This window comes from Gopherus evgoodei, chromosome 22, assembly GCF_007399415.2.
Source record: "Gopherus evgoodei ecotype Sinaloan lineage chromosome 22, rGopEvg1_v1.p, whole genome shotgun sequence".
Classification (NCBI taxonomy): domain Eukaryota; kingdom Metazoa; phylum Chordata; order Testudines; family Testudinidae; genus Gopherus; species Gopherus evgoodei.
This window is the reverse complement of record NC_044343.1, coordinates 7460734-7472752: the sequence shown is the minus strand read 5'-3', so window position 1 is coordinate 7472752 and position 12019 is coordinate 7460734. Positions and strand designations below refer to the sequence as shown.

Below are 12019 nucleotides of genomic sequence, written 5' to 3'. Positions count from 1 at the left end.
GATGGCCCCATTCTCAACATTTACCAAAAAAAAAAAACACAACAAATCCAAAGAGCAGATGCTTGTTAACGATTCCAGGAGTGGACTTGAAACGAGCAAACTCTGCCAAAGGAAACCTACGCAGCAAATGTCACAGCACTCGGCATGGTCATAAACAAACACCAACTCAAAGACAGGGAGGGGGCAGAATTCTTGCTGATCGATAATGGGGGTGGGGAGGGGAGTGCAGATGGGAGAGAGTTGGGGAGGCTTTTCAAAGTTGTTGTTGTGGCTCTGCATGTGATAATAAACCCCTCTAAAGCTCACTGGGGAGCACATTGGGCTAGGACTCCACGCAAATACCCCAGGGCTGGGTCAACTGCCCTTAATCCTGTCCAGCATTAAGGAAATGTTACATCATTCTGGGAACCTCTTCTCCCCCCACCAAAATGCCAAGCATGTGTTCAGTGCATCACTGTGAATAGGCTCCTTCCACAGCATGGCTGGCCAGTGGCCATCGCTTCCCACTGCTCTTTCCTCTGGGTCATAGAATCACAGAATCTCAGGATTGGAAGGGACCTCAGGGGGTCATCTAGTCCAACCCCCCTGCTCAGAGCAGGACCAATCCCCAGATTTTTGCCCCAGATCCAGACATGGGTCCCTCAAGGATTGAACTCACAACCCTGGGTTTAGCAGGCCAATGCTCAAACCACTGAGCTACCCCTCCCACCTCTTTTGAAGTGGAACAGCTTCAATAGGAAAGCCAGAGCAGCTCCCTGTTGAAAGCCTGCTGCACTATCTGGCAGAGAGGAGAATTGAACCAGGATGCCCAGCAGCTTAAGAAAGCACCCTAACCACTGCCCTATACCTGCTCTTGAGCAACCATGCAGGGACAAACACCTACACTACAGGCAGACTCCATGGGCCTGTTCCGGTGGTGCCACTCTCTGATCAAAGCGGCACCAGAAGGGGGCGTTTTTCACCTTCTGGGATGAAAGGAGGATGCCCCTTGCCCTCTCCAAACCTTGCCCCTCATGGGCGGTTTGCCAGACTGGAGCACTCCTAAGCCCCACTCCGCTACGTTCTGGATGCTATGGGTCTCTGAATGCAAAGGGAGCTCCCACTGTATCAACATGGACATGTCTGGCAAGAGCCATGAAAAGGGATCACATTGCATCCTTTCCTAGGACGTTTGGATCTGATGGAGGCTGTCACAGCAGGCTAATGAGATTGGTGACGGGGCTCGGTCAGGAATCGGTCTGACTATCATACTAATCTGCACATCCTGCTTTGAGATTTGTAGCTAGGATTAGAGAAGGGACAGCAGAAAAGGTGGTTGGGGGAGAGTGAACTCAGGAATAACCCCCACCACCCATCCCTTGCTCTGAAGCGCTCAAATAGAAACCTGCGTGGAAAAGCTTTTCACGCTCTCCTCATCTGCATCAAATCACGCTGGCCAAGACACTACAAAGATACTGAGGCACCTAACCTCCAGAGAGCAATGGGAGTGAGGCAACTCAATACCTGGGAAGATCTAGGCCCTCGGTCCAGCAGCATCTCCACTCCGCTGCCTGCCAGCCAAGACACGGGCAACGTTTTGAGGAGCCACCGCATTGTCGTCCCCTCCTCCACCCCGAATGGAAAGGGGAGATGGGGAGGTGGGAGCCATGGAGAATTTCGAGCCCCGTTGGTGGCGTGTGTGACAAAGTAAGTAGCGGCGGCAGCAGCATGGTCAGTTACTCTGAAAACTCAGCACAGAGATGGCAAAGCAAGCATGACAATCCTCAGTTTTACAGTGTGTTTTTTACCACCAAGCCCACAGACTGGGTTCACCGCAGACAGAAGAGGGCTTGGCCCAAAATCAGTGCCCCGAGTCAGATGCCTTTGTTCCCAAACTATCTAATCATCCCTTCTGGAACTGGATAGCCAGGCAGAAAGCGGGGACATGGGAGAATAAAAAACAAAACAAAACCAGGAGGCAAAAGGATTATGGAGGGTAAGCTAGACCAGTATGGCCTCTGAGGCCCAACGGGGTCAGGTTAGAACATTTCTCCTGGCTCCTGGAAGGAAGGGGTCATAGCCAGTGGGTTTCTAGTTTGCCTGATTCTCTACACACCTCTTGCTGTCCTCAGACAAGAGAGTCTCCTTCAGTTCCTGCAGTGTGGCCGCATTACACCCCAGAGATAGCTGTGTTTCAGTGGCGGAAGCGAAGTGTTTCTTTCATATACATCTAGCTCATAAAGAGCTTTGGGATCCTTTTGGCCAAGGGGCAGCCTCTCCATGTATAGAAGAAGTGACGCACTACACTAACATTATAATAAACATTCAGCACAGAACCTCTGCTTCCTCCTCCTGCCCTCTCTGAGGATAAGAGGTAGGTGCTGCAGAGGGCCACAAACTTCCCTTGATCATTAGAGCAAACTGAGCCCTGTTCAGAACTACCACTGGCAATGTAATAAATTGTTTCCAGATCTGTACACATTACCCCTCCCACTGACTTCCTCCCACCTGGGGCAGAAGGCAGCGAGGCAGGCAGCCAGCATATGGGCCAGCTGCCACCACCTGAATCTGACTCTGCTGGGAGGAGCTACAGATTATTAGCTGAAGTGCAATTAGAAACAGTCATAAATTAAATCCCAAACAATATATATACAGGTTTTTATAAAACAGGAGCAAACGAAGCAAGAAAACAAGAGGCTCCCAGGCTAGTGGGTTCCAGTACGAGGTCTCTGTCCATCCCATCATGCAGACGATGAGGGGAAAGGCCCCATCTAAGATCTGCACCACAGAAGTCACATTCTCCTTGAATGGATTTCAGGAGATATTTCCTTTGTCAGAGCTCCAGCGAAAAAGCCTCAGCCATGTCAGGCTCCCTGCATCAGTGTGTCCCTGCCCCCCACCCTTCACCCCCATTCGTAAACCAACAGCTGAGAGTGCCTGGGAACTGGCCTCTCTCCTGGTCTCTTAGGGCAGACAGAAAGAACCCTTGGAATTGATCCGACATGGGGATAAAGAAAATAGGCTCGAATTCTCTGAAATGAGTAAACACTTTCCCGGCCAGGCACATCAGGGTTTCCCGTAAGATCCTGAAATGTACTGTGTCGAGAGGGAGAGGAAAGATATAGGTTTGGATTAAGCAACCAGCTGGTAACATCATTTCGCAGAGGAGCACAGATGGGTTCATCTGGGACCACCCCTGTATCAAGAGGAGAGGATCCTTTCAGCTCAGTGCCAACAATGGACAAAATTGTCTAGAGGCCTGTTCCAACTCCATCATCTAGGACTGCAGGCAAAGGCTTTAGAGCTGCATCTGCAGCTCCTACTGAAGTCAGTATGTGTTGGAAGCACCTAGCCAAGGGGTAAGTAACTGCCTAACACGCCAAAAGGATTTAGGAGACTGGATCCCAGCTTCTACTGGGTCAGTCTTAGAGCAGGTCTCATCTAGCATTTCAATCACTTGAGCCTCTCTGATCTTATCACTCCACTTTGTGCCAGCCAAATCTGCAGAAACGTCACCCGAACATCTGGTGCGGGCCACAACCTGTTTATCTTAGCAAACTCCCTGCAGTTGAACGGTACTTTTTGTGAAACCCAGTGGAGGTGCAGACTATAGAGAGAGGACTGTGCTTCCAGATCAGGGCCAAGGAGCTGCCAGGTACCCGAAATGGCCTTTTCCCTAGATTGTCATAAAAGGGTGTCGGTGCAGGTCTCTTACGAGGAGAGCAGAGGAGTATGGTCTATTGCTACAGTCTTCCCTTCACCCAGACAACGGAGCAACAAACACACACGCAGACCAGCGTACATAGAGCTGCTTTCTCCCTTAGATTCGAATGATGCACATTTACCCGAGCTTTTGAGGACTGTTCTAAGATAAGACTTGAAACACCTTTAACACGGGAACCTTGAAACCCAGATTTTAATCCTGCGAGAGGACAAGACAGACAGAGGGACGGATGGCGTCTCTTAAATCAGCCACTAGGAGCTCCGTCCCTATGTTACTGTCGCCACTGTTGTCACTTTGACAAGGCCTGTGTTTGGTACTGTAAAACTGCAAGCGCGGTTCAGACAGACAGATGGCACAGAAGAGGGATGAGATGGCGAAGGCCACAGGGACACATAGAGAGTTCAGCGAAAAACGGGGAAAAAAACAAAACAAAACAAAAAACGAAAGAAAAACGACAAAAGAAACAAACCAACAAAAGGAAAAAAATGTAAACCAACAGGAACAAAAACACACAGGAACTAACTTTCAAAGTCAAACTCAGGGTCACTGAGAGGGCTGCTCAGACCAGAATCTGCAGAAAACAGTAAAAAATAAATAAATAAAAATACACTTCTTTCCTTTTTTCTTTTAAAATTTCATGCTAATCAAACGGAAAAAGCAACATAAATTTAAGAGGAAATGAAAAGTTAATTTTTTGTGCTGATTCGGTAGGGGCAGGGCCACTGAAAAGTGTTTTATTTCCCCCAACCCCCTGTGTATGCATCCCACCCCCTCAGTCCCTCATTTGTTACTGGGGACAGAATGAAGATTCTCTGGATCACAGGGAGCCTTGATAGAGAACAGGGCATGGGCCAGTCTTTGTGCCAGACTAGATTTTATTTTAGTGGCTTCACGGTACCCAGAGAGTCTCCCACCTGCAACCTGAGCCATGGATCTCTCCTCACCATCTACACACTGCAGGCTGGCATATTCCAAGGGGCACCCAACTCCTACAGAAATTCAGTGGGAGCTGGGGGCCTGTCTTGTTTAGGCTTCTTTGAAAATCCCTGCCTGGATTATCAGAGAAGTATTAAGATAAAGTCACCACCACCGAGCTCTTTGTGTAATGGTTCCCTAAGGGAAGGTTGGAAGCATCACCAGCCTTGAGTGCAGGGAATTAGACTAGATGACCTACTGAGGTCCGTCCAGTCCTACGATTCTATGGCTGGGCCATTTAAAACTACACTGCACACATCCCCGAAGGACACACTAGAGACCAATCCTGCATTGGCCAACGGGGAACAGACTTGCTGGTCTACAATGGTCTGAAATGGAAAGCTGCTTTCTGATCAAGCCAGCCCTCTGCAAGGGCAGCAAAGACTCTGCCAATAAAGAATACATCAGCTATTACACTGAGACCAACTAGCTTCTTCTGAGCTTGCTGGCTACGGCTGAGATGGAAATGACTCCAGTCCAGAGTACCTCTCTCATGTGCTGGCCTCCGTTTGCAGATGGAGTCTAGCTCTGGATGCGCCAATCAATACCTATGTGCCAGAATGCCTGGGGAAGTGGGCACCCTAAGCTCGATGCCCAGGTGTGCAAACTCCAGCCTCCTCTCGCTCCAGCTTCATTCTTCCCTGGGGTAGAGGCACTGGTATGAATGGAGTTACCCTAGGGATGAATTCGCCTTCCCTGCCCAACAGGAGCTGCTCTGTTGACCGTCCCATTTGCACCCGTCATAAAGCAAGTTTCCCCAGTGGGCACTTGGAAACGGTTCCTTTAACGCAACGTGAATTGCTGCGAGTTGCTGCTGGAGCTCCTCTGGGAAACTGCTTCTACAAAGGGTGGAAGGAAGGTCAGACAGTGCTGCAATAACCAAAGCTCTCCAAGCAACACTGGGGGCCATCCCCGCCTCTGAGATTCAGGCTGCAGGAGGATTTCAAGGGCACGCTGGCCTCCCTGCACCATCCGAGAGGCAGCATTGAGGAGCTACAGAGTGGTATCAGCCTGGGACCCATTGTGCTCTCAGCTGTACCACTGAAAATCCAGAGTAACTCAATTGACTCTGTTGCAGTTACTTTGGATTGACACCAGTGTAACATAGCAGAGTTTGGACCAGAGTCCATGACAACTCTGGCCGCTGCTGAACCTTCCTGTGTGTTCAGTCCCCAGGGGCTGCATTGAACCTGTTGCCTTTGCTACCTAAGGAGATTCAGCCCTTACCCAACCACAAAGCTTGGGATGCTGAGACTGACCACGGGGACGGCGGTTCCCATCTCCACACTGTGGGAATCTGAACTGAGCACTGCCGTTATGCTCAGCAGCAATCCTTGCCCTTTGATTAGCTACTAACTCCCCAGTTCCCCCTCTCCCCCCAGAAACCTGAGGCAATTAGATGGGTGGGGGGAGCTGCAGAAACATTACTAATGAGCACAAAATGGCAAAACTGACAACCAGCCCCAAAAAGCACAACAAATTCCTTTCCAACTCCTCCTGCTCTAGGGACCAACCGGCTGAGCAGCAGGCCAGCGTGCAGGCATCGCTCTGTGCAGTGGTGCGGGGGTCCCTCTATGTGGGGAAGTGCCCGTGCTGGGTGCATGTCGGTGGAGGCTTGCAGAGGTGCCATGCAGGCAGCTGACCCATGCACGTGTGGAGGTGTAGAAGGGAGGGAGCCTGGTGCCTCTCTGCAAGGTGGGTAGGTGTTTTTCTACCTGGGGAAGGAGACCAGCAGGACCCCCTAAGAGGGTGTCTACACTAAGCGAGAAAATGCTGCCCTGGCATTTGCTTGCACGAACGACTGGTTGTCTTGCTTCTCCTTGTGATGGATTAATGTGTCCACATGACAGAGCTGTTTCCGAAGAACTATTCTGGTGCATCGGCACACAGTGCCCGTTACAGATGTGCTTGCACCGGTGCAGTCTGGGAATCCTGTAGCTCCCATCCCTGAGGCCCTTGGGTAATTTCCAAATCTGAGGCATCACAGTATGAGATGGAGTCAGGAGGACTGGCTAAGTCACGGCTGCCTATCTAACCAGCCTGCACCAGTCCAGTTGGACCACAGCTACAATGGTTCCAGCCATTGCAGCCATCTGGCACAACCCATTTACAATGCCTGGAGTGGCTGCTGTGTGGGGACACAAGATGCTGCCACCCCAGAGGGCTCCAAGCATGGATTTCTTGCAGCACTCTCGCTTAGCACAGACAGGGCACAAGAGATCTCTCCATTGTGTAGTTGGCTAGAATTGGACTGCAGCAGAGGCAGCATTGCAACAGCCTTAACGCAGGCAGGAAGGGACTGGGGGAAGGGCAGTCACTCCACTTCTCTTTCCTAGGGAGAGAGCTGGTTTGCAGCCAGTTACCTGGAGTCTGGAAGTTGATGCGTCTCATCTCCACTGGGTCCTTGGGGTGATGAGGAGCAATCTCAGCGTTGTTCAGGAGACATTTCGTCCGCGGCTCAGAGTCTTTCCGTTTGCTTTTAAAAACCAAAGCAGAAAAGCCTGTTGGTTTGGGGCCCTTTCTGCCTTTCCGATTGACTCGGGCAGGCCAGCAGCCAAGCACCAACCTGATGTAAGTGGGTGCCACTCTCGTGCGAGGCTGAGAAATGCAGCCATGACCTGAATGATCTACTGGCTCAGAAAATGGGCGCAAGGCACAAAGAATGCGACTTGCAGTCACATGGCACTCAGCAGATGTGATGTTCTCCCAACACCCTTCAAGCCAACAGCAACATCCTGGAAGCTACTCCATCATACGTCAAAGGATACAGCCACAAAGACGCCTGACAGGCTTTTGTATGATCAGGGACTTTACCTTAAACCCCACAAGTGGCTTTTCTGCTACAGCCTCTTTTCATCGTCTCGGTTTGCAAGTCACACACACTCACGAACTGACTCAGGCTATGTCTATACTGGCACGTTCATCGTTAAAACTGTTGTCACTCAGGGGTGTGAAAAAATACCCTCCCCCCGAAGAATAAAAGTCTGAACAATGAAATGAAAAGCGCTGGTGTGGACAGTGCTTCGCTGGCGGGAGCCATGCTTCTGACGATGAAGCTACTGCCCCTCATTGGAGGTGGTTTTATTTCGTCACCAGGAGAGAGCACTCTCCCGGCGATAAAGAGCGGCTACACAGCTCACCTTACGATGGTGCAGCTGCAGCCTAATGTACACTGGCAACTTCATTTACGGCACTGGTCATTTACCGAGCCTTATCTACACACAAAATGTGCACTACTTTAATTAAACTGGAGCTAATCCCTGGGTTGACCCTCCAAGGTCTTGTCTACATGAAAGAGCTGCCCTGCTAAAGGTGTGATTTTAAACTGATTTAGTTTTGTTGGTGCCAAAGGCGTGTGGACATGCTTAATTTGGTTTAGTTTAGATTGAACAGAAATCGGTTTAAGTCAAACTGAAATAAGACACTCTTAAATCGGAATATGCATGTCCACACAGTCGTTGGCACCAGTTTAGATATGTTATTTTAAAAACTGATAGAAGTTAAACAGGCGCAACATTCTAGTCTAAACAAAGCCGACTTCAGCTTAAGTCGGCTTTGTTTAGTTTTAGTTTAACTTAACTTGTTCCTACTCCTGTTTGGACTTGTCTACACATAAACTTGCCCTGATTTAGTTAAACCAGCGCAAATGCCTGAATGGACACTCCTATAGGTTTAAAACTATTTACATTGGTTTAGCAAATTTACAGGGGCGAACTAAGCCAACAGAAACCAGGGTTCAATTGATTTAAGAGCGTCAACACACAAATGGCTTGTCTTCGCTTAAAATGCTACAAACAGGCACAGCTGGGCTGCTGCAGCTTCATGGCTGTAGCACTTAAGTGTAGCTCAGGGGTCGGCAACCTTTCAGAAGCGGTGTGCCAAGTCTTCATTTACTCACTGTGATTTAAGGTTTCGTGTGCCGGTAATACATGTTAACGTTTTTAGAAAGTCTCTTTCTACAAGCCTATAATATATAACTAAACTATTGTTGTATGTAAAGTAAATAAGGTTTTTAAAATGTTTAAGAAGCTTCATTTAAAATTAAATTAAAATGCAGAGCCCCCCGGATCGGTGGCCAGGACCCGGGCAGTGTGAGTGCCGCCTTCGCCACGCATGCCGTAAGTTGCCTACCCCTGGTGTAGATACTACCTACACTGACAGAAGAAATTCTCCCCTTGGTGTAGGCAATCCGCTTCTGCAAGAGGCAGTAGCTAGGTCAACAGAAGAATTCCTCCACTGACTAGCACTGTCTACACAGGGACTCTGGTTGCTTTAATTTAACTGCGCTGCTCGAGAGTGTGGATTTTTCACACCTGACTGATGTAGTTAACCCGACCTAATCTAGTGTACTCCAGGCCAGAGTTGCACCAATGTAACTAAATCAGTTTTAAAAGCCCATCTTTAGTTAAACCAGTGCTGCTGTGGGCGTAGACCAAGCCTAACTGACTTAAGCGAAGATTAAATAAACCTGGTTTAAACCCAAATAAATGTGTCCACCCAGCCTTTTGCACACCTTTACCTACACTGGTTTCAAGTCACACTGGTGCAACTCTGTGTGTAGACAAGTTCTGGTGTCGACTAAGGGATTTTAAGCCCCAGAAGCGCCTGCAAAGCGTAGACTGTTCTACCCGCGGCTCCGAGGCAGAAAGAAATGAAATTTGCTTCGCAGTCTATTTAGAAACTCTCTCTACCTCGTTGCAAACTGAGAATCTCATGTATTGTTATAACCCAAGTCACTTCATGGACACCCCCCCTTCCAAGGGTACACGGCACAGAAACCTCCCTGGTCCTCATGCCTGCTGCAGCTACAATAATTACATACACTGTGGTGTGGAGTCTTGAATGCGTGTTTAGTTGTCTTTTAAAGCCCGTAGTAGCTGGAGGCAGTTCGATAAGCCCAGACTGCTCTACCTGGAGCACTGCTTGGGAATCATGGCACTTGGGGGGGGGTGGAAGGGTGTGTCACTTTATTCTGCCTCCAGTCGGAAGCAGCGGTGAATGGTTCATGGCCAGATCTGTGAGTTATTACTAGTGAAAATACTCCCAGCCTTGGAAATGACTGGAAAGACTCCCAGAGTTTCAGGGAAAGTCAGCACAGAGCCATCGGACAGGGAGAGGACACATCCCCTGGCTCTGCGCTCGGCTGAGACTGCAACATGAGCGGGCGCTTCTCTGCTCCATTAACCTAACATTTACTGTCACCCTCACTCTCCTTCAAACAGGATTTGGCTTTGCCTTGAAGAAGAGCCATCCTATCATGGACAGGCAGCTGGGCTTCCCTTCGCCCCCTCTGCCTTTCCTTTGGCACAAACATGTGCCTGTGAGATCTTGGTATCTGATGTCCATTAGGACAGTGGGAGTGCCAAGGGCAGGAGATGAGTCATCATGTGGGCAGAGATCTCTGCCTCAAGACACTGCTAGTCCAGTGCGGTGGGGATCTACAGAGATACCAAACCTGGTGCTCTTACCTGTCTGGCTTGCTGTCCGGGGAGCAGTAAGTGGAGGGAAGAAAAGACAAATGTTAGGGTTAGAATGGAGCGTGAATGCCCACGACACACATGGAAAGGCGAGATCCCCAGCTCAGAGCGGCACCAACAGACGGCAGGAGGGGGACTTCTGAGCCCTCTGCCCCCAGGGTATTCAAACCCAGTGGGGATAAAGCAAAGGCACAGCCAGCCAAACTCATTTCACTGGAGGCCACTGAACTACCACTACAGGGACACGGCTTTATTGACTATGGACCAGGGCTGGATTTGAACCAAGTGGATCCCACTACCAGTCCCCTGAGCTGTCCAGTCCCTCTCCATTCCCCCAGTGCTTTGCTCTGTAGCTCTGACCAGGGGCTGTGCCCTCAGCGCAGCGATTCCGAGACAGAATGTGAAATGCCCTTGAGCCTCTGGGAGCGGGCACATATCTGGGCGAGAGGCCACCCTTACTTTTTGTAGAGCAGGATGGCGATGACGATGCAGATGATGAAGACCACGGCGAGGACTGGCCCGATGACCCATATCAAGCCCTCCTCTCCGTCGATGATTGGCTGCGGGTCGGGGTTGTCCAGCTGGATTGGGTCGGAGAAAGGACTAGCTGCGAATGTCTGGAAAACACAAAACATCATAAAACAGGATTCAGAAAGGGGTCTGGACCTGGGAATAGCCACAGCTTCATTCCAGAAGAGAAGCCCCTATAAGGGAGACAGACTCACAAGCTTTGGGACAGACACCAACCCTAACACATGGGGTTAAGAAGAAACTTCCTCTATGAGCAACTTTTCCCACAGCTGTCCAGCAGAGGGGTTCTTGCACCTGCCTCTGAAGGAACTGATGCTGTCTGACGGGATGCTAGAGCAGATGGACCAAGGAGACCCCACGGTCTCATGAACGGGCAGACTGGCTTAGTCCAAGGTCCATCTAGTCCAGTGGCTCCCAACCTGTGGGCTGCTTGCTGCCCAATCAGCACACAGCTGCGGCCCATGTGACATCCTCAGGGCCATACAGGTAGTATTGGAAGCGGCCCATAATGGTAAATAGGCTGAGAACCAGTGACCTTGTCCCATAGCCTGTCTCCAACGCAATCAGCACCAGCTGCTTCAGAATGTTGTGCAGGCTTCCATTTCACACTATCCTAACAGCCCCTCCCCGACACTGCCTCCAATTCCTCACCTCACCCTCTGGATTCGGCACTCAGCCAGGATTACATTGACACAGGGGAGGGGGAAAGGAGTGAAGAGGGGATTAATACTCAGACACAGAATGACCTGGTGACTCCCCCCCACTAAGTACAAATTAACAAACAGAATTTTTCTCCCCTTCCCTCTCCTCAGCCTAGGCTGTGCTCCCAGTGCAGAACCACTGACATGCTCCACCCCAGAGGAGGCTGCCTGCCTTCTAGAGGAGCACTATACGTTCATTCTATTAGGGGTCTGGCTGGATGGAAAACGCTACCACACATAGTCCGTTACGGCAGAGCCCTCTTAGCCAGAAGCTTCTCATGTCTCCAGACAGGCCCCAATTCCAAGGAAATGCCCTCCTTGCACGCAACCCAAGAGATCGGTATAATATCAAACACTTATTTAGTACTTTCCCTTGTCAAAGCTTTACAGACGTTACGACACCCACTGACCATGAGGGAGGTATTATCACTCCCATTGTACAGATGCAGTAACTGAGGCACGGACGGTGATGGTAGCTGGGGCAGGATGACAACTCACAGGTGGGTGGCACGCAGCTTTGGGCTCACTCCCCCAGAGTAAGCGGCCTTCCCTGAAATTCCACCCCTACCCCCCCAGGGCATTTGGAGGAAGGGGCTGTTCCTGTCTACAGACACCGAGGATGGCTGCTGTTA

At 50.2% G+C, this 12019-nt stretch overlaps 1 protein-coding gene across 17 annotated transcripts in view; it reads right to left on the bottom strand.

Moving 5' to 3' along the window:
* The window catches only part of PTPRS (protein tyrosine phosphatase receptor type S), a 247104-nt gene that overhangs the window by 20880 nt on the left and 214205 nt on the right, over window positions 1-12019 (bottom strand). For 8 of the 17 annotated variants that reach the window (XM_030540232.1, XM_030540234.1, XM_030540233.1 and 5 more), the window contains 4 exons: window positions 10615-10772; window positions 10147-10158; window positions 7042-7154; window positions 4227-4274 (listed from right to left, as the gene is read on the bottom strand). In XM_030540232.1, the coding sequence (XP_030396092.1) occupies window positions 4227-4274; window positions 7042-7154; window positions 10147-10158; window positions 10615-10772 (331 nt within the window). The remainder of the gene's footprint in view (window positions 1-4226; window positions 4275-7041; window positions 7155-10146; window positions 10159-10614; window positions 10773-12019) is intronic. The other 9 variants (XM_030540238.1, XM_030540246.1, XM_030540240.1 and 6 more) reach the window with 3 other exon arrangements.